This window comes from Neofelis nebulosa, chromosome 1 (assembly GCF_028018385.1).
Source record: "Neofelis nebulosa isolate mNeoNeb1 chromosome 1, mNeoNeb1.pri, whole genome shotgun sequence".
Taxonomy (NCBI): domain Eukaryota; kingdom Metazoa; phylum Chordata; class Mammalia; order Carnivora; family Felidae; genus Neofelis; species Neofelis nebulosa.
In genome coordinates, this window is record NC_080782.1 from 9,464,965 (window position 1) to 9,483,654 (window position 18,690).

An 18,690-nucleotide genomic window follows, 5' to 3' on the forward strand; every position below is an offset into this window, starting at 1 on the left:
TGCACCATGTCTGTGCAAGCGATATCCATCCACAAGGCTTTCTGATCCTTGCCGACTCCAGAATCTGCCCTTCCTTCTTCCAAACCACACCCTCTACCAGGACCCAGATCTACAGACTCCTGGCTTGCAACTTCATAGCTCAGTTCACATCTCGAAAAAGGTCATGACTGTTCCTACCATGGTTTATGTTCTAACAATGAAAGCAAGGGGGAAAATATGCTTTCTCCCCCCATTTTCAATCTACATCTGGCTTGAAACAAGAAATCAATTCAAAATCATCGAGCAATTCTCATTTTAATATATGGAAAGAGTTCCACTTGTGGCACTTTGATACATAGAATTCTTTTTTCTCTGACTACATGAATATAAAGTTCACTAGTCTTTGCAGATAATCCTTCCCTATCTTCTTGACCTTTCCCAAAGGTGTTTTAATTTCCTCTTTTTCATGGATGATAATTGTGTCATTACCTTCATAAGATGCTTTCCCAAGACATAGTTTGGAAAGTGATTAATCATCACAGGTCATTTTTCACATCATGTTATCAGAAACTACTGTTCCACATTACAGTAACACTACCAATGTTGAAAGACTTGGCAATGACATGTGGCACAGGACAAAGACTAATTAAAGGAGGATTTTATAATGTGCTCTTTCCCAATCATATGTTTTTTATACAGAGCTAATGGAATTTAAAAATTATAAATAGAGGTGCCTGGGTGACTCAGTCAGTTGATCGTCCGACTTCGGCTCAGGTCATGACCTCGCAGTTCGTGAGTTCGAGCCCCGTGTTGGGCGCTGTGCTGACAGCTCGGAGCCTGGAGCCTGCTTCTGATTCTGTGTCTCCCTCTCTCACTACCCCTCCCCCACTCTCTCGCTCTCTTTCAAAAATAAATACACATTAAAAAAATTTTTTTAATTATAAATAAAAGAAACTAAATACAAATAAAGGCATGCTATCCTCACCATGAGTCAATGTAAAATATCAAGATTTCTTTAGATTCTGTGTAAGAAGAATGTTTTAAAATGCTTGTTTCGTGCCTTCACAGGACATACCATGTATAAAGTACTCTGTGCAGTAGCTTTGCCCATAGTGGGAGGTCAGAAATGTCTTCACTCCTACTTTCCCCTCTATTAAAAATAATAACAAAAGTGATTAAAAGCAAGAAATCTTCTGTTTTACCACCTAGAAAATAATCAGTATTTTAAATAATGGTACCAAAAATTTCCTCTAAAATCAAGAACATGATTGCAATCCTTGTGCAAAGTAAAAACAAAAAACAAAGCAAAACAAAAAAAAAACAAGAGAAATTACTGTAGCAATAGTGTCTAGGGTTATAAATACTGTCAAGTTAAGGAATGTTCTTATTAGTATAAATTACTTGGAGTTTTTAAGTAAATAGCCTAGAGAGTTTCCTTAAAATTTTGTCTATAAGTTTTTAAATGTTTTATACATTTCTATATAGGTTTGTCTTCTAACTGCACTGCTAAATAGTAGAGGTCAGAGTTCAGATTTGTGCATCACCCAGGGAAGGTTAGTTCTAAGCACAGTGTTGGCATTTGATAAACACTACTGAAAAATACAATGAAATGAGACACTGGCATATACTGTTATATACCTACAATTTCTATGTAACCTATTCATTTTTAAATGTACTTCACTGGTTGAATTATTACAAAAAACACACTTATCTGAGTCATAATTTACAAAGATCAATGAACTATCTGAGTTCTAAAGCTCTTTAAAATGCCCCGTAATTTTCTAGCTTATACGAGAAGACTATTTGGATGCCAGCGTTGGAATTGTGTGATGATCAAATGAAACAATAGTTACCTGAAGGAAAAGAAATATTCTTTCGAAATGAATATATTTTTAGGAGAGTCATGGTTTTCTTAAGAGCAAAGGGGTACCATGTTGATTTAAGGCAAAATACAAAGACAAGGTTACATAGTGTAAACGAATATAAATTCTTATCTAATTGTGTAGACCAGCACTGTGACAATTAAAAGCAATGAAAACACACGGGCGAACACCAGGACTACCACTCTTAGGCAACCACAAGCGAACATTATTGTGCTTCTCACAGTCACACCCCTCCACATGGGCGACGCGAGCACCGTCCCTTCTCCTGGAGACCACTGTCCTGGCATTGTCATGACTCCCCACCACCTTTCCCAGAGTCAAAAAAATTTTGCTCTCTTTTCTCATTTTGATCTCATCTCAAAGAGTCACAACCTAGGTCTAAACATTAACAATCATGACTTTCTAATTCTTGATTTTGAGCACACAGCTCTCAAGCTATCACCATCTGCGCACACTCACTGCGAATGCATTGTCACTAACAATTTCTCTTTCCCCGCTTCCACTCTATGTCACTTCCAAGATCCATCGTTATAATGGCTGTCTCGCATCCCTCATCTCCAATGCCTCCCCTCCCCACCTCTGCTTAGCCCAGCTCACTCCAAACAAGTCCAACTCAAACAAGATGACTGTGCTCATCTGAAGAGAGGGGAAGAAATACCACAGTTTCCAACACCAAGCCATCGGGTGACCTGAGACCATGCACTTTGCCTCTTTTCCATTCTCATGGATGAACTGTCTTTGTTCCAAAAGCCATTCTTTTCTCTGATGTACTAGATCCATTCACTCTCATCTACCCAGTAACTTTTCTCCCTGTTATTTCCCCCCTTTCAAGCATCATAAATTTCACTTTCTATAAGTCACTGCCATCATCATAGGGATACCTACCATCCTTAAAAAAGAATCCCTTCATTGTTCTCACCCCTTTAAGACACCCCACGTTTGGGGCTGCTATATATAATGAATGGCTATCAATCACCTGCTCTAAGTTATGTATCCAAATCACATGAACGAAGTCATCACATGCTTGTCCTCCACCCACCCCCCTCCTCTTCCGATGAAGGACGCTTGTTTACAGGAGAGGAAATAGGAATTAGGTCCCTCTCTCTTAATGCCCCATAGAGAAACTTGATAACTTGGAAATGAGACAGATGTGTCTGAAATACAGAAAATTACCCATAGAGTATAACATAAATCATGGTTCTATTTATGTTAATATGAAAGTGTAAAATTTACCAGCTAAAAGCAATCAAGATGGGAAATTAGAACAAAGAAATAAATCAATGAACACCTTTTAATGGAGTAACCCATGACTGCTTGGGTGCAAGGTCTCTAGGACTCAGATTACAAATATCTTAGTCATGCCATACATGTCATGTGGACACATTTCATGACACAGGGCTTGGCATGACTTAAGCTCATTCTGTGGTTATAAACCAGAATTTGTTTCTATGCAATGTTAACTGCCTGTCTAAAAACTTACATTATTACTCTCCATAACAACTTATTCCAATAAACTGTCAAACTGAGTGTTCTTTATACATGTATTTCTTTCATCGTTATTGTACTTTGCATATATAAAGTGCTCAATACGTTTAATGAATGAGTAAATAAATTATGCAACCTATCACTTGGCAGTTAGCTCAGAATACATGCCTGCTGTGATAAAGAACGACTTCTCTCCTGCAGAACTGATGTCCAAGGAGACAGCACTGGGGTAGCACATAAGAGTGATGCCATAAAATTTCTTCCTTCAAACTTTCTAACTTAATAAATAGGACTTTTAGTCAAGAAAGCTATTTCCCATTAGCACCAAAGAGGACCAGGCAAGCAATAAGCAAATGAAGATATTTATAAATATGTTATGTACATAATTATTAAAATCATAAAAGACATTTAATGGCCAAAGTCAGTTTTCTTTCATCTCAGCTAATTTTTTTTTTTTCAGATATATTTAACTTAGCTTTGGCTCCATAGATAGTAGCCTAGACCTCAGGAAAAGAAATGATGCAAACCTTAAAAATAATTTAGGACGAAAATCTTCAGTGAAGAAAAAAATTGCTTGTTTGCACCAGGCCACCCAAGGAAGTCCATGGACCTGGCTGCTGGTGGATCTGGCCTTAACATGGGCACACGCTGCCCACAGGACCTGATGATGCCTGAGCCTCTGATGCGGAGGCTTCCAGATCCTCTACTCAGCTTCCAGGACAGACTGTCACACCTGTTCACATTAGTTTCCTGCCACAAAGAATCTAACCTTTGCCATCCAAAAATGAATGCTGCACTTATTTTAATTATTTGAAAAAACTCTTCACAGTAAGTTTTTATTAAATCCTCATCAAGGATTTGGAGAGGCCATGTTATTTATAGCAATGTATTTTTGCTTCAAGCAGCTTACCCACTCTCTCGACTACAAACATCACTATCTCAGCAGAAGTAGCATCTCCTAGTATCCAACAAATATCTATTCCAATCTCCCAATTCTTTCTCTCATTTGTGATTGTCTTCCCTATACTCTACCTCCATCTATTCGGAAACACATATGGTAACCAATGTTGATAGTTTGATTTATTTCCTCCTACACTTTTCTAGATGTTCATAAACATAAACAAAAATATTTATTATGTTGTTTTTTAAAGTCCTCACGGAATTTTTCAAAGATATAATATATAGCTCCAACTCATTTTATTAATAACTACATAAAAATAGGATATAGCTTTTATATAAAAGATACACCTTGGGGAAACTGGGTGGCTCAGTTGGTTAAGCATCTGACTTCGGCTCAGGTCATGATCTCGCGGTTCATGAGTTTGAGCCGCGCATCGGGCTCTGTACTGATAGCTCAGAGCGTGGAACCTGCTTCGGATTCTGTGTGTGTCTCTCTCTCTCTCTGCCCCTCCTCCAGTCACTCATGCTCTCTCACTCTCTCAAAAATAAACATTAAAAAAGATACACCTTGTTTTTCAACTTATCATTATTGTTCTATTTTTTCCATCCTAGATAATTTTTCAATAAACACCCATATACATAAAACCTTATGATCTAGGTCACCCATTTCTATACTATCTATGTCTAGGCACAACAAATCAAAGGCTACTGAACACTGTAAATGCCAATTCATAGCAACATTTCATTTTAAACAAAGGTTACAGCAATACACGTTTCCATATAAAGTGACAAAGAATGTGAATTTCCTCAAACCTTAACCCTTAGGTAGATTACAATATATACTGTTTTTTAATGTTTGTCTGTTTGGTAGATTAAAGAAAATCATTTCTATCTTGAATTTTATATCCCTGATCGGTAGAGTATAAAACATTTGCATGTATTCATTGGTCTTTTGCATTTTTCTTCTGTGAATTGCTGTTCGTATTTTTTGCCTACTTTTCTATTCTGTATTTCTTTTTCTCTCATCGACATTAGGAAGCATTAATATACTAACTGTATCAACACTTCATCATATTTTTGGCACATATTTTCTCTTGGCCTATTTTTTCTACGATTTTATGTTGAATGTGTCCTTGTGTTTCTGAACCCTCAGTTATGTCCTACAGAGAGAACATTTTGGACCCACTGGACACTATAGTGATGAGTATGTTTGGTAAGGTAAAATCTCTCTACCAAAAATTTCCTTGTAACTCTCATATACTTATCCTTCCCATGTAATTTTTACAATAGTTTATTCCAGTTTGTCAAAGAGACAATCAGCCGTAAGATCCTTATTACCATAGCCTAAAGTTTATACCTTTATTTGGGAGAAAGTGATATTATTATGGATCATAGCATACCTTGCCATTTATTCCTAATTACTTTATGTCTTCTGATGAAATGCTATACTTTTCATCAGACAGCTCTTGTCATTTTCTTGTTCAGTTTATTCCTCCTGTTTTATATTTTGTCACTAGTCCAATGTTACTGGCCGAAAGACTTCCAGATCATACCTGAGTAAGAAACCGTGGCATAGACCAACTTTAACAAAGCACTATCTTGAGTATGGGAACTGGCATGAACCTTCGTTCCTTTCTTCAATTACTCCTTAAAAAGAGTCAGCACGCTCATGAGTGTGCTTTTGGTAGCAAACTCATCAAGGAATACGGCCTGTGCCTCAATTTCCTGCTTACAGACCATTTTCAAAAACCAGATTATCCAATTACTCTATTCAACTTGCTTTGTGTACCCACTTAGTCATACACTTCCTGACCCGAGGGCACACTTTGACTGAGAGCATCATCGATCCCTTCTGTCAATGGATCTTTCCTCAGCTACTCTATTGATAGCCTGGCCACTTCTGCTGCTTATTCAGCATCCCTGAATCATATAAACCAAACACAGGATGCTTTTTCAATTTCTTTAAAAAATTATGATTTATATTCTAGCACATGCTAAAAGAAGTGAGAAAAAAATCTTGGTTTTCCAGCTTTCTTTGATTATTTGCCACCCTTTATTTACAAGAAACATAACTTTTCTGAAACGGTTTTTTTGTTGTTGTTGTTGTTTTGATCTAAGACTTCAGACTTTATTTACTTATTCATTTTAAGGCAAAGTAATGTCGGGGGAAGAAGCATTCAGATTTTAATTAGTTTTATAGGGAAAGTTCTAAAACACAGTTCTTCCAGATCTATCTCAGAGATACTGGAAAGACCAATTCGCCTTGACCCAACACAGAATTCATCTGCTGTCACATATACTAATTTTTTAGACTTGTGGATATATTTTGATTGTTGATTAGACTTTATCTTTTCTAAAGACCAATTATTTGGCCTCAGCATTTAGCAGTATTAAATAAAAGGTCCATCACCAAATCTTCCAAAACTTCACCCATATAGGGAATTTTGACTGTAAAGTGTTTTTGTTTGTTTGTTTGTTTGTTTGTTTGTTTTTTACCCCCTGTGGAATATTTCTCAACGAAAAGTGCCTAAATCATGAATGAAAACATAAAACATATGAATCCACTTTCCAATGGCAATTATAACCCAATTTTAATATTTTTATGCTAAAAACCAACATTTGGCCAGAAAATCGTAAGTTTCTTCCAATGCAGCTGAGTCATCACGGGTTCACCTGAAAGAACAAGTTCTAAAGTGCGCCCATAAGTAGGTCACAAAGTGGAATGTTTCTACCTGCTCTTTGACCGAGGCGAGGATGGAGGAGGTGGTTTCCGTTTCTGAGCCATCCCCATTGGAGGTGGTCAGGCCAGGGCTCAGGGAGCTGGTCTTCTCTGAGGTGGACGAAGGCTGGTCTGGGACAGGCATAGCTCCTGCAATGCAGAGGGACACGTTGAATGCGATGTGAGATGTCGCCATGGCAAACAGATACAACTGTCAGGAACCTTAAGCACTCCCCTTGGGAAAAATGAAAATTATGAACTACAGAGAAGGCACACGACATCATTATAGAATAGGAAACAATACAAGTAAACGGAATCGTGTCTCCTTTCTCACCCCAACCAAATTCTAAGATACACTCACAATTTTCTGTTTTGTATTTGAAGTAAGTGGAAGAAGAAATAATAAGAAGCAAAAAAAAAAAAAAAAAAAAAAAGAAGAAAGAAAAAAAAGAGAAAAGAAATGAAGTACTGAGTCTTTTTTTTAAAAAAAAGCCAGCTGATCTACTATTTTATTTCTGTTTTCCATAATTTTATTACTTGTGTATTGGTGTATTTCCATCTCAAAGAAAATCTATTCAATATTCCCCTTTATAAGGAAATCACAAAAATAAATGATCAATAATTTAGAAATAATTAAGGGAATTCATGAATTAACATAAGAAGATTAGTACTGTGAATACTAAATACCTAGCCCACTCCACAAATATTTACCAAGTTCCCTCTCTGTGACCTACGGCAGATGAAAGCTTTTTAAAGCTGCCAAGGCTCATTTGCCACAGTTCATTTTTTTCTGAGTTTATAAAAGAAAGAAGAAACTCAAATAACATCAGCTCAATTCATAAATGGACACCATTGTACAGGTTAAAAACAGCATCCCGAAAGTTATTTTTTCCCGTTATCTTTCCCTAACAAATAAATAAGACTAAAGTACTCATTATATATATAATCTAGCAGTGCTCATCAGCAGGGGAAATAATAATTAACCAATAACAATTTTTACCAGAGCACTACAAAACCACTATTCAAATAAAAGTCTGGGAGTAAATAAAGGTGGTTTTCTTGCCTCCAACTATCATATCACATGCCCCTCCGGGAACCAGTGCTATGTGAATGTTAGAGTATTTCCTGTTCTACTGTATCTGAGCAGCCTGGATTTTCCAGTCAACAACATCATTTTCATAGGAACCCTTGCACTGTGATATTACCTATATTTGCTAGCAGTTATTAACTAGGGCTATGCTATCTGAAACAGGTTCTATTATAGAATGTTCCTTAAAATGTATGAAAAAGGTGGTCATCTAATTTTTTCACTGGACTTTCCAAATTAGTTTTGATTTGTTGTCATTTTTTAAGTAAAAATTGTAATAATAATATCAACGACGATTAGAATAGCACTGAAAAGATAAATCGGTTACAAACAGAATTTATAGGAGGTTTCGGGAAAATAATATTTGCAAGCAAGATTCGAGCAAAGAGTAAAGATCAAGTTAAACATAGTTTGGCAAAACGTAACCATGGCTAAAAACCAGAAGGTATTTTAGGTGATGGATACTAACAAGATGAAAGAAAGTGATTTAAATAATTATGGTGGTGGGGTTGAGAAGATAATAATAAAGCACAGTTTTATATTCCACTTGCTTTCACACGTAGTATCCTGTTTGATCAAGCCTTATAATTATAAGGATTTAGATAAACAGATCAACAAATGTTGTGCCCAGGTAACAGAGCCTGGAAGCCAAGCCCTTCTAATTAGGAAAAGTGTGAGAATGGGGGGAAGGGGGGGAAGGCAGAAAGCAAGAAGAAAGGAAAATGGCAGTTCTTACATGCAAAGTCACCCCCCTCCCCGGCCTTGCATCTCCGCCTGTATCCATGTCACTGGCTTCCAAAGGGGACTCTACCTCTTCCAAAGGGGACGCCCTCAAGATGGGAAAGGATGAGTCTTACATATTTTAAATTATTTTAACTTTCATGTTTTCCCAATTTTGTCAGGTCCATGTGAATCTAGATTTTGGACCAGCATTATTATCGATATATTTTTTGACAAAGAAATTGTCTAAAGTCTCTAAGTTATTTATATAATTGGGCCTAGAACCCGGGTTTTCTCCCTCTTTACTCCTAGAGTCCTGTGATGCATTGGCCTATTTCCCATTACCTGTGGTGCTGCCTCATAAATGCTAGTCTACACACCAATTTCTCTAAAATGTTACTCTTAGAAGTAGGAGGGTAACCTGTCATAATAAAATGTGGGATTTAATAGGCATTGAATCAAGGTAAATCCTCAGGCACCGGACAACTCTGACCCACACACTGTAAGGAATAATTAAGTCTGTTTACTTCCCCCCCTTTCTCCTTACAGCAACGACAGAAAAAAAGTGAATGCTTCAAGGCCTTCAAGGCCCACCATCCAGAGTCACGGCTAGCCACTGTGCCTGAATGGAAATGACTGGGAATCATTTCCGTGGCTCGTGATTTTTCACACCCAGATTTAATTCGACCGTTGGCCATCCCTGTGTATGAGTAAGACTGCCCGACCTCCACTCCTAATCCTTTTAGCTCACAGCACAAGAAGAGAGGCAGGGCCACGTGAAGACTACGGCAACCAAGCTGTGGACTGCCTAATGGTAAGTGTAAAAAGCTTTAAGCCTTCTGACTTGGCAGTAAATCGCCAAGTGCTTTAGTTTTAATTAGAACTAATCCACCAAAATGAGGAGATATTCTGTGTTAAATCCAGGAAATCTGAAAAATGTAGAGAGACAGTAAGGAAAAAAAAAAACCCAACACCAAGGAAGAGGCATCCTCAGTAATTCTGCCACCCGAGATAAGTATATTTACGTTGGTGTATTGGTTTAGGCTTCTCTGACAGAATGTTTTTTTCTGATTGAACACATTCTATGTAATGAGTGTTACATAACGGAGTCCTAATGTAATATTCTCGATGTGTTTTTAAACTTTGTTCACCATCATAGCATGAACTGTGTCTTATGTCAACAAAAATGATTCTACAGTTTTAAAATGTCACGAATACTTAGTATTCATAAGGCATCATAATTTACTATCTCTTATTTGTAACTTTTACCCTACTGTTATGTCTGTGACATTTTCAATAGACAAAGTGGTGTTGATGGAATGAGGAACCAGTGCAGGTTTCAGACTTTGGAGAGCCAGAACGAGTTTCCCTGCCGCCAGGCTGGTTCAACATATCTGCCCATGAGAATGTCCCCACCCCCCACAATGTGAACAAGACTGGCCTCTATTATCTTCTCCCGCTTTTACCGATTTGATATAGAAAAATGCATCCCTTTGGTTTGTTTTCTCTTTGGCAACAAGTACAGTGCACATTTTCCTACAGATTTATTGATCCTAAGTACAACACTTCTTATTCTCTTTATACAACAACTGTGTAGGAAGTCTTTCTATCGCTAGTCACATGCTAATCGGCAAATATCTAAACTACATTTTAGACGGAAGCATCTTCGACATGAGAAAAAGGGACAATAATGAGGGACAGATACTGTCACATGTTAGTGGGTTTGTTCTCTAGCAGAACTTGGTACTAACAAGTTCTATGTCCAGAAAATACAAAACCACAAGTCGTGCTGTGCTATACCTGCGCATGCATGAGTGTTACGGACTCAACTGTGTTGACTCATACTCCCATCCCTGGCCCCACCTCTGCCCCAGATCCATATGCTGAAGCCCTAATGCCCAAGGTGACCATATTTGGACATGGGGCCTTCAGGGAGGTAATTTAGGTTAAATGCAGTTACGAGGGTGGGGCTTCTAAGGGTGGAACTGTTGCCCTTACAAAAAAGAGGAAAAGACCAGAGCTCTTTCCACCTTGTGAGGACACAGAGAGAAGCGAGCAGCCAAAAAAGAGCATTCTCAGCAAAAACATAAGCCAACAACTTCAATCTTGGACTTCTGGCCTCTAGAACTGTAAGAAAATATATTTCTGCTGCTGAAGCCCCTCTGTCTGTGGCATCTTATTAAGGCAGCCTGGGGTTGGATGTTCTCAGCTTCTTTCTCTTACCTCCCCCGGGGAGGCGAGTATGGGGGCACTGGGGAACCGATGTTAGCAGGCCAGTAATATCACGTATTATTGATACGTCCTCTCTGCGGACGCCTACATCCAAGATGAACTACAGATGTCAGGAAAAGGCATGTGCTGCTTCAAATCAGCAACCTGGATAAACCAAAGCTTGTAAGAGGGCTGTGCCCCACTGGTGTGAAGTAAGCCTATGGAACAAAACACTATCTTAAGAACCTCCATGGGACTTTCACAGATGATGCAACAAGAAATTCAGCAAAGTTGGCTGGGATGAGAAAAATACCAAAAGCAGGCAGCCCTCATATACAGAGCATCCTTCCCAATATGAACTCTTATGACCATAAGTAATAAGATTTCATGAGGTCCAAATAAATATTCTAAACTTTCATTTCCCAAACATGAGTTTGGGATATAAACGTACATGTTGTAATCTTATGTGCACTTTAGAAGGCCCAATTCTCCTGCTTTCAATTCAAGGACCACATTCAACGCTATCTTTTATTGACCTCCATCACACAAAAAGAAAATAAAATTCTTATTTTACATTTTGTAAGTATTCAAACTCGTTCCTTCTTTAGTCACTGCTGCCCAGCAACCGATGACTTTACTGGAGGAGGTCATCAAGAACTTAAATAGTTCTTGAAAACCAGTTAACCCTTAAGCTGGATCCGGCCAACTACAGGCTCCATACTCCCTCCCCTGTCCTTGGAATGAATGCGTGTCTGCTCACCTTCCCCACTCCCAGAAGCTTCTCTAAGAATATAGCCCGGTGGAAGAAATGTGGTGTTAGGGTATGTGACTGAACCCAGTTAAGGCCTATAGAAACTTTTAAGATTCTGGCCAGTGGGCAGTACAGAAATCTACTTGTCCCATAGCCACCCAAGGTGAGCCTTGTAAATAAGTTCTCTTGTTTATTAAACCTGCCACCTACCAGTCTAGAGTGGTCTGTTGCCTTCTTCAGTCCCTCCCTGCCCTTGAGTATGGGCTCCAGTTTGCAAACCAACAGACTTTGACATCAGATATTGCCACCTTCAAAAAATTAACTGATGGATTCTGGTGTCACACCATCATCTAATTCAATGAGCCACCTAGTTTTCTCATGCCACTGTTACTTGATTCCTCCTCTCTGATTCAGCAATAAGCCCCTTTGGCCACGATGAGGTCATTGCTCCTCTTGAACTGGCTACCCTCTGTCTATAACCCATGACCTCTCATCCTTTCAAGTGCCCTCTCATTCTGTCACTACCCAGGCCCTCAGACTGTGTTGTCATAGAGACCTGTTTCTTTCTTCTCCCAGGCTGCAGGTCCCACCTACTTCAAATTCCAGAATCTCCAAATCCCTTGCATACTGTGGGACTCAAAACTTATTTCATTAGCTAGACTTGCACTGTCCAATATGGTAGCCTCTACCAACATACAGCTATTTAAGTCTCAATAACATTAAGAAGCCAGTTTACTAGTTGCAGTGTTCACATTTCTAGTGCTCAATAGCCACATGTGGCCAGTAGCTACTGTAGTGGATAGTAAAAGTGTAGATTTCCATCACTGCAGAAAGTTCTATTGATAGCCTTGATCTATACCCAACAGTCAATGCCTTGATGTAATCTTTTATCTGTAGCTTCAGTCCTTGGGAACAGGTGATGAAAAAGGATCAGCTTATAAACATATTTTGAAGGGAGAACTGTCAGGATTACTGACAGGTTGCATGCAATAGTGAGGCAAAGAGAGAAGAGTCTAGATGATTCCAGGGTTTGGTCTGAGTGACTGGCCATTAACCAAAATGCTGACACTGTGAGTAAAACATATTTGAGAAAATGGAAGGTGACCTGGCATATAAACTTACAACCCAAAATGCATCTATCAGTGATTTTTCTTTGCTGTTAACATCTGGGTAGCTGAGACGAGCTCAAGCCAGAAACTACACTTTGATATGTATTGGGTAATGTAGAGATTGATGATTTCTAAACATTGCTTATCAAATCATTTTCTCCCCTTTTCCTTTTCTTCAGGCAGGTCCCTTTTTATCTTTTACTTTAGAATTGCTAGAAATTTCTAGAATTCTCCTCATCTTCCTTTGGCTTTAGTCAATGGCTTCAACTTAAGACTTTTAGACTTTAACTTCCTTGACCCTCACACCAAACTAACAAATGCATCCCATGCATATGCGGCCACACCTAAAGTTATTTCCTTCCCTCACATGTCCCACCCTCTTCAAGACAGTGCCCCACCCTGTTCTTGATCCTATCTTCTAAAGTACAAAACAAAATAGACTGACTTGTAGCTTTGCCTATCCTTAGGCCTCACTTTCATAATTCTCCATTATGGTTGCAGCCCAGTGAGGAAGGAAACTGGCCATTACAATACGCCAAAAAATTGTCACACTCTCTCTCTTTCTCTCTCTCTCTCTCTCTCTCACACACACACACACATATATATAAACTGCTTAAGAACTGCTTATATGAGAACTGCTTAAGTTCTTGATGACCTCTTAAAATAAATACATATGTATATACATACATACACAAATTTAAATATATATATATATATATATATATATATATATATATATATATAAACAAATACATACGCATTTATGTATCCAATTTGATGTTTTAAATATTTATTTATTTTTGAGAGAGAGAGACAGAGCAGGGGAGGGGCAGACAGAAAGGGAGAAAGAATCCCAAGCAGGCTCTGCACTATCAGCACGGAGCCTGACGCATGGCTCCCACCCACGAACCATGAGATCATGACCCAAGCCAAGTCAGATGCTTAACCGACTGAACCACTCAGTCGGACCCCACCCCCATGTGATATTTTAAATTGAATATATATGCGATTTTTATAACCTTCCACTCCACAGGTGACATGTAAGAGATCATGTAAAACCGAAGAATCAGCATAAGCATATTATTAACATTAGGTTGCAGAGAATGTGTCGATTCGTACAAACTAGTGACATGAAAAACAATACCGAACACCTCATTTGTGTAATCACTCTGGTCACCAAGACCACAATTCTGTATTTGCAACTGATAGGTCACGGCCCAGAGAAATAGGCACAGCATTGTTCTCAGGTGCACTCTGCACGCATAAAAGTATATCCATCCCTGTTTCTTCCTTTTAAAGAGAAGTTTTGAAATATAGCTCGTCCTGGAGCACCTGGGTGGCTCAGTCAGTTAAGCGTCCGACTTCGGCTCTGGTCATGATCTCGCGGTCTGTGAGATGAAGCCCTGTGTCGGGCTCTGTGCTGACAGCTTAGAGCATGGAGCCTGCTTCGGATTCTACGTCTCCTTCTCTCTGCCCCTCCGCTGCTCATGCTCTCTCTCTCTCAAAAATAAACATTAAAAAATTTTTTTTTAAAATCACAGCCTGTCCTAATAACATACACAATATAATAAATAGCTGTCAAAACTCAACATAATTAGAGCAGAAACTCAATCCGTCTTGGTCTATTTCAATTCCCTGTATCTGGCTCAGTATCTAATATATAGCAGCCAGTCAATAAGTATTTGTTGAGGTAATGTATGAACTATTAGTGCAAAATCAATAATGGTTGCTTAGTAGAGAACATAACATAAGTAAAATGGGCTTTGTATAAGGAACACTTCTCTGAATGGTGTTTGAAATGGCACATTTTATTTTAAGTCTATTTATGTTTATTTTGAGAGAGAGAGTGCGAGTGGGGAAAGGGCAGAGAGGGAAAGAATGAGGGAGAGAGAGAGGGAGAGAGAGAATCCCAAGCAGGCTCTGCATAGATAGTGCAGAGCCTGACATGGGGCTCGATCTCAGGAACCGTGAGATCATGACCTGAGCAGACACTTAACCGACTGAGCCACTGCGATGTCCCTGAAATGACACTTTTTAATTTTGACTCAAGAAAGCTGCTTTTTCTCAACCTTATTAGGACGAGTGCATGCCTTTCCTCAGTCAAATGCCAGGGAACATACACCCAGGGTTGCTGGCTTCTTAGGCAGAACCGTCAATTAAGCGGGATCTGGAGCTTCCGGGACTTGATGCTACAACTCCCAACTTGCAAATGGAATCTGGCAATATTTATGGAAAGCACCAAGCAAGGAAGAAGGAGTAGTGAGCCATAAACAGAATATGCAACTACCAGGCAAAACCAGGAGGTAGGGAAATGTCCTATTCTATCTGATAGTTTGGGGTGAAGAATAAGACGCTGCTCACGGAATCAGAGGCATGAGGTCCCTTGTCCCTACAGTGGAAGATAGGACGGCAGGGCGGAGAGACATGGGATCTGAGTGTTAGAGTCACATGTCGAACACAAGGGGATGCGTGTCCTACCTGTGTGTGCAGACAAGTGGGAACGGTAGGAAGCTGGACATAACAACAGAGAGAGTCAAAAGTCCACTTCGTTGAGGAGGATGGGACCAACCTAAACAGCGCCACAGACTTAGAGCCCACCTGAATAGTATTCTTGGTGACATAAATTGTGGCTGAAGTTAGAAAGAAGGCTTCTGTAGAGACTGGAGAGCAAGGAGGAATGGCAGGGCTCATGCTTGGGACAGTCGTACAATCAGCCGAGCTCTACCAAAATGAGGTCAGTGAGGACAGGAGAGGGTCTTCCCTGGGTGTCTCACGGTCCTGTTTCCTAAAGCATGATCTCAGGCATTTTCACCTATGATATTATGACATTATAAATGACATTATGTCAGCAATTTATCTTTCTTTAAAAAGTTTTGGTGGGGTGCCTGGTTGGGTCAGTCGGTCAAGCGTCTGACTCTGGATTTCCGCTCAGGTCATGGTCTCACGGTTCATGAGTTCAGGGCTCTGCCCTGACAGCGCGGACCCTGCTTGGATTCTCTCTCCCCTGCTCGCTCTGCCCCTCCCCCATTCATGTGCGCTCTCTCTCTCTCTCTCTCTCAAAATAAATAAATACAACATTTTAAGAAGTACTGAAAAGGCAGTGCTTCTGGAAAAGGGGCCTGCAGATGACAGTGAGTACTTGCCCCTCCTGTCCCAGCCACACTCATAATCTGGAGGGGAAACGAGGGCAGGCGCTTCAGCCACCTAGAGATAAGGCCAGATCCCGACAGGCAAGAAGCTAAGAGTGGGATCTCACAGATTCCTCAACCATGATCGGGGCGCCCAAACCTGAGGGAAGGGACAAGCAGAGAGAAGACAGTGGCTTGACTGGTGGACACTGGAAAGGCAGAGGTTGCTGGCAGAGAGAAAAGGATCAGAATGGATCTATAAAGTGAGGTAAGAAGGGCAGGAAAGGCAGGAAGCACCGGGGCTGGCAATCAGGGAGCATCGAGGGCGAGACCAGAAACACTGAGACGGAGGAAACTGGAGGCAGCTGCCATGCTGTTGGGACTTAATAATGCTTTCATTTGCAAGTGACAGAAAATCCATCCCAAATGGCTTCAAGGAAAAAGGGAGCAACAGTCACATTAAGAAGCATCCCAATTTCAAAAACATTAAAAGATTTTTTTCAATCCTGGAAGACATATGATCATTACAGCTCATCATGATAAATGCACTGCTTGAGGAAGGTTCGCGTTACGAAGGTGACAGGGAGGAGGAAGGGATTTGCATTGTCGAATTGTTTAGAAAGACTGCAGAGAAGAAGAAATGGACGCTTGGGACCATGAAAATAGAAACATTCAAATTAATGACCTTGCGTAACAGACAAAAGTAGCCCACCCATGTATGTTTCTAATTCCACCTTTGTCTCCTTTTACAGCAGGAATGTATCTGATGAAACTAATGCTTGTGATAAAAACAAAATAAAGTTTCAGGGCTGATCTTCCCTGAAAAGTCAGTGACCCACTTCTGAAATCTATAACCATCCTAGCTCCCTCAGACACTACAAGGGATGTTTCACCAGCCAATTTCATGGGTTTGCTAAGCTAGAGGGACATTTCTCTTCACACCAGAGAAATAAAGTCTGAGATTCTATAATTACAGATCCATCACAGTAACTGTAAGCTGAGGAGGAATTGAAACAGGCACAATACCTGAAATTTTGGCTCTCCCTGAATAGGAGGAAAAGTTCTAAAACATTCTATAATAAAGAGGCTCAGCGGTAGACTGACTATTCTTCTGGCTGAAACTTCAAAGAAGCATGCTTAGCACAGCTCCCAATACAGTACTGCTCACACACAGCGACTGCCCAGAACACGCTGTCACTGCCAAATGCCCCAGGCACTGGACTCACCACCATCCCCTACATTGTGTCTTTGCAAGATGCTGAACAATAGCCTCTAAGCCTGCAAGTGAAAACCAGTGTGCTTTCTCAAACACTCTCTCTAATGGCGTTTTAAACAAATACGCAGTTTTCCATTTTGAGGTCTTCTACTTAATCACCGATTGACATGATGAAATCTGGTACCAAAATAAAAAGAAAAAAAAAAAATCAAGTCACAAAGCCACTCTGCAACAGTTTCACTACTGTGAACTACCAACTCTGATTGTCACAATCTATGAAACAGAAAGTCCCCAAATGCCAGCCACACACTGGCCTGCAACATGCTCTCACTTCATAGTACTTGAAAGTGTCCATTCAAATTACGGCAATTTGCCCTTCATATTGATTCCAAATACGTATCTGCCACTCGACAATTTCTCAAGATACTAAAGAACAACCACACATTTGTTTTTTTCCAGAATTACTATCAATGGACAACCAAAGACAGTCTTGCACTCCAAGTAAGCATCTGTAGCATCCCAATTTAGAAAACATGTTTAACTCATCAAAGCAGGGAAACTGTCAATCAGTGTTTTAAATTTAATTCTAGAACAGAGTTTCAACTACTCCTTCACAACTTTAGTTGCTACTACTGACTTAGAAATCTTTTCAACAAATCAACTAGCCTTAAAAGAAAAACAATTACATAAGACAAAATCAGAATAGTCATGATGATTTTTGATAGTTACCAAATTATGTTGAATATTTACGCACATATAAGAAATTGTGTAATTTTAAATGATATAATTACCTTACTATAACACACATTTCACGGAAGAGGTAACACTTTGCATAGAGAGTAAATCTAAATCATGTGTGTAGAGGTTTCATTTTACTTGTGAAGGTTACATAGCAAAGAATCTCTCTTACTTTTTGGAATATATATTCATTAAATACACACTGGGAGTTCAAATATCCTGGCATGTGATCAATAAATAATTTTAAATGGATGAATGACTGGATATTACAAAAAGGTGACTATCAATCCATAACCCTACTTTTTTTTTTGTCAATTTGTTTTCTGTTTACTAGACTGTTCCTATGAGTAATCATTTTTACATTCCACACATAAGTGATATCATATTTTGTCTTTCTCTGTCAGACCTATTTCACTTAACATAATGCCCTCAAGGTCTATCCATGTTGTCACAAATGGCAGGATTTCCTTTCTCATGGCTGAATAATATTTTACACACACACACACACACACACACACACTTTATCCATTCACCCAAGTGTCCGTATCTTGGCTCCTGTAAGTCATGCTGTGCAATGAACATGGGGCGCTATCTCTTAAAGATCCTATTTTCATCTCCTTTCAATATATACTCAGAAGTGGGACCACTGGGTCATATGGCAATTCTGTTTTTGTTTTTTTTTTTTTCTTTTTTTCAACTTTTTTTTTTTTTTTTTTTTTTAATTTATTTTTGGGACAGAGAGAGACAGAGCATGAACGGGGGAG

The 18,690-nt window shown here is 39.3% G+C and overlaps 1 protein-coding gene across 6 annotated transcripts in view; it reads right to left on the reverse strand.

Moving 5' to 3' along the window:
• The window catches only part of CTNND2 (catenin delta 2), a 947,889-nt gene that overhangs the window by 779,597 nt on the left and 149,602 nt on the right, over window positions 1–18,690 (reverse strand). For all 6 annotated transcript variants that reach the window (XM_058715770.1, XM_058715751.1, XM_058715761.1 and 3 more), the window contains exon 2: window positions 6,980–7,116. In XM_058715770.1, the coding sequence (XP_058571753.1) occupies window positions 6,980–7,116 (137 nt within the window). The remainder of the gene's footprint in view (window positions 1–6,979; window positions 7,117–18,690) is intronic.